The 2,987-nt window shown below is 55.7% G+C and overlaps 1 protein-coding gene across 1 annotated transcript in view; it reads right to left on the bottom strand.

The window, feature by feature from the left end:
* Nucleotides 1-1,409: 1,409 nt before the first annotated feature.
* LOC139026787 (sushi, nidogen and EGF-like domain-containing protein 1) overlaps nucleotides 1,410-2,987 on the bottom strand; it is a gene marked incomplete at its 5' end in the record, with an annotated part of 26,771 nt that continues 25,193 nt past the window's right edge. The window contains one exon of the mRNA XM_070442073.1: nucleotides 1,410-1,753. Within this exon, the coding sequence (XP_070298174.1) occupies nucleotides 1,410-1,753 (344 nt within the window). The remainder of the gene's footprint in view (nucleotides 1,754-2,987) is intronic.

Below are 2,987 nucleotides of genomic sequence, written 5' to 3' on the forward strand. Positions count from 1 at the left end.
GACGAGAGGGTTAGGTTAAGCCGTGCTCTGGCGTGCCCTGGGATGAAGGTTACAGAGGGTAGTTAACCTCTGCCTGCTGCCCTGATGAAGGGTACAGAGGTAAGTTAACCTCTCGCGCTGCTGCCCTGGATGAAGGGTACAGTGCGGTGTGAGTTAAAGCCTCTGCCCTTGCCCTGCCCCGATTGAGAGGGTTACAGGACGGGTTAGATGTGAAGACCTCTTGCCTGCTGCCCCGGGATGGAATGTGTCGTACAGAGGTGTAGGTTAACCTGCTGCGCTGCTCTCCGCCCCAGGAAGGTGTACAGAGGGTTAGGTTAAACCTTCTGGGCCTGGCTGCTCCGGGAGATGAAGGGCAAGGGTTACAGAGGGGGTGAGTTGGTAAGCGGCTCTGCCTGGCGTGCCCCAGGGATGAGGGAGGGTTGACAGAGGTTGAGTTTAAACGCGTGCTGCCTGCGTGGCGCGCCCGGATGAGAGGTGTAGCGAGAGGCGTTACGTTAACCTCTGACGCGTGCTGCGGGCCTATGAAGTGGTACAGGAGGTTAGTTTTGAACCCGTGCGGGCTGCGTGGCCGCGTGGAGTTGAAGGTGACGAGAGGGTTAGGAGTAGAACCTGGTCGTGAGTGGGCCTGCGGCCCTGATTGACCAGGGTTACAGGGTAGGTGGTAAGAGAACCTCGCTGGCGCGTGGCGTTGGGCCCTGGGGATGAGATGGAGGTGGTACAGAGGGTGTAGTTTTTACCTCTCCTGCGTGCCCTATGAAGAGTTACAGGAGGGTTAGTGTAGACCTCGGTGCCTGGCTGGGCGCGCGTGAGTGAGAGGTTACAAGTGGTAGTTAACGCTGCTCGCTGGCTGGCGCCCGTGGGATGAGAGGGTGAGGCAGTGGGTTAGGTTAAGACGCTCGTCCTGGGCTGCCCTGATGAAGGTTTGACAGAGGTTAGTAACGCTGCGTCCTGGGCTAGCGCGCTGATGAGAGTGTGGTAGCAGGAGGAGTTAAGTTAACGCTTCGTGCTGCGTGCCGCGTGGTGAAAGGTTCCATGAGGGTTAGGTTAAGCCTGCTCTGTGCCCTATGAGAGGTTAGCGAGAGGGTTAGTTAGACCTCTCCCTGCTGCCCTATGTGGGTAGAGGGTTTACAGAGGGTTAGGTTTAGAAGGCGCTCGGTACTGCTGGCCGCTGGATGAAGGGGTTACAGAGGGTAGTTAACGTGGCGTGGCGTACTGCGCCTGTGGATGAAGGTGTGAGCAGAGGGGTGTAGTTAAACCTCTGGGCCTACTGCCCTTAGTGAAGGGTGTACAGAGGGTAGTTAAGCGGCTCTGCCGGACGTGGCCCGTGGGATGGAAGGGGTTTACCAGAGTAGGTTAAGCCGTCTCGCGTGCGTGCGCCGTATGGAAGGTGTGTACAGGAGGGTGTAGGGTTAGCGCTCTGCGCGGCTGCCGGCTGATGTGAGAGGGAGTGTGACAGGAGGGGTTAGTGAAGCCTGCTCCGGCGTGGCGGTAGTGAGAGGGGTTAGCAGGAGGTTAGGTGTAACCGTGGCGCTGCCTGGCGTGCCCGTGAGTGAAGGGTTGTACGAGAGGTAGGTGAACTGCTGCCTGCGCGGTGCCTTATGAAGGTGCGAGCCATGCACGGAGAGGGGCGTGTAAGTTGAGGAGCCACGTGCCACCGGACAACCGGGGATGGTTGGGCGTGCTACCGGTGCGTCTGCCAGGCCATTTGGCGCCCTGTGTTGTAGGGAGCCACGCCGACGGGTGACGATGCTGACTGACAACAGTTGTTAGCAGAGTCGTACGACGAATCTTTTCAGGGAATTAGTGGCGCAGTATTGCGTTCAAGAAGTGCGTAAGCGACGTTGGTGTTTCGGTAGTGATCGCATGGGGTCTGTCTCTGAAAGGTCGTTGAGTGAAGGCCATAGTACGAGGGCAATGCTGGGCGGAGCCATGAAGCCTGGTACCAACCTCCTCTAAGACGCTCGTTCTGGATCCTCCTCTACCGCTTATCTCTTTCTGCCTCTAGCGCTCTTCCGTCTAGCGCCTTCGCTGGCTGCCTCTACCCCTGCTGTGCCTCTGACCCTCCTCTCCTCTTGACCGCTCGCTGTGCCGTCGGAGCCTCCTCGTCCTCTTCTCTACCTCTCTCTTGCTTAATCCGTCTCTACCTCGCGTCATAATCGTCCTATGGACTTCTCTCATCTCACCAGTGCGTCAATCAATAGCGATCAAATTCTACCCTCATGTACCCTTATTATCTCCTGTACCTATCTAACATATCCAATGCTGTCCGAACATACCTGTCGTAAGGCTAAATACCTTAAGCTAGCACGCGTGCTATCGTGGATCTTCTGTCCACTATCCGTAGGACCCGCCTCTTACTATCGTCGTGACACTATCCTCTGCTCTCCTCCTAGGTGCGGCAGGTAATCGTCGATGAGCGTATGTAACCTCATCTGCGCCTCACATCTAACTTACAGCTGGACTGCCCTCTTCGTCACTCGTGATCCTAATCTGAAGTGTATCGCGAGCTCGCAGTGCACCGTGCGTCCATCGTCATTAAGCGCTGCTGAGCGATCGCCAATCACGAGAGATGGCTACATATAAGTCCTCTACTAGTCCTCTGCCCTCCTCTATAATCCTCTGCCCTCCTCTTTACTACCCTCTACTTATCCTTGGCCCTCCTCTATATCCTCTGCCCTCCATTCTACTATCCTCTACTATCTTCTATAGTCCTCTACCATCCTGCTATTATCCTCTGCCCTCCTCTACTATTCCTCTGCCCTCCCTCTACTATCCTCTAATATCTTCTACTATCCTCTGCCCTCCTCTATTATTTCCTCTGCCCTCCTCTACTATCTTCTACTATCCTCTGCCCTCCTCTTACGATCCTCTACTATCTTCTACTATGCCTTCTGCCCTCCTTCTACTATCCCTCTGCTCCTCTACTATCCTCTGGCCCTCCTCTATTTCCTCGCCCTCCGCTACTATCCATCTCATGTCATTTTTTT

This window comes from Salvelinus sp. IW2-2015, unplaced genomic scaffold (assembly GCF_002910315.2).
Source record: "Salvelinus sp. IW2-2015 unplaced genomic scaffold, ASM291031v2 Un_scaffold5812, whole genome shotgun sequence".
Lineage (NCBI taxonomy): Eukaryota > Metazoa > Chordata > Actinopteri > Salmoniformes > Salmonidae > Salvelinus > Salvelinus sp. IW2-2015.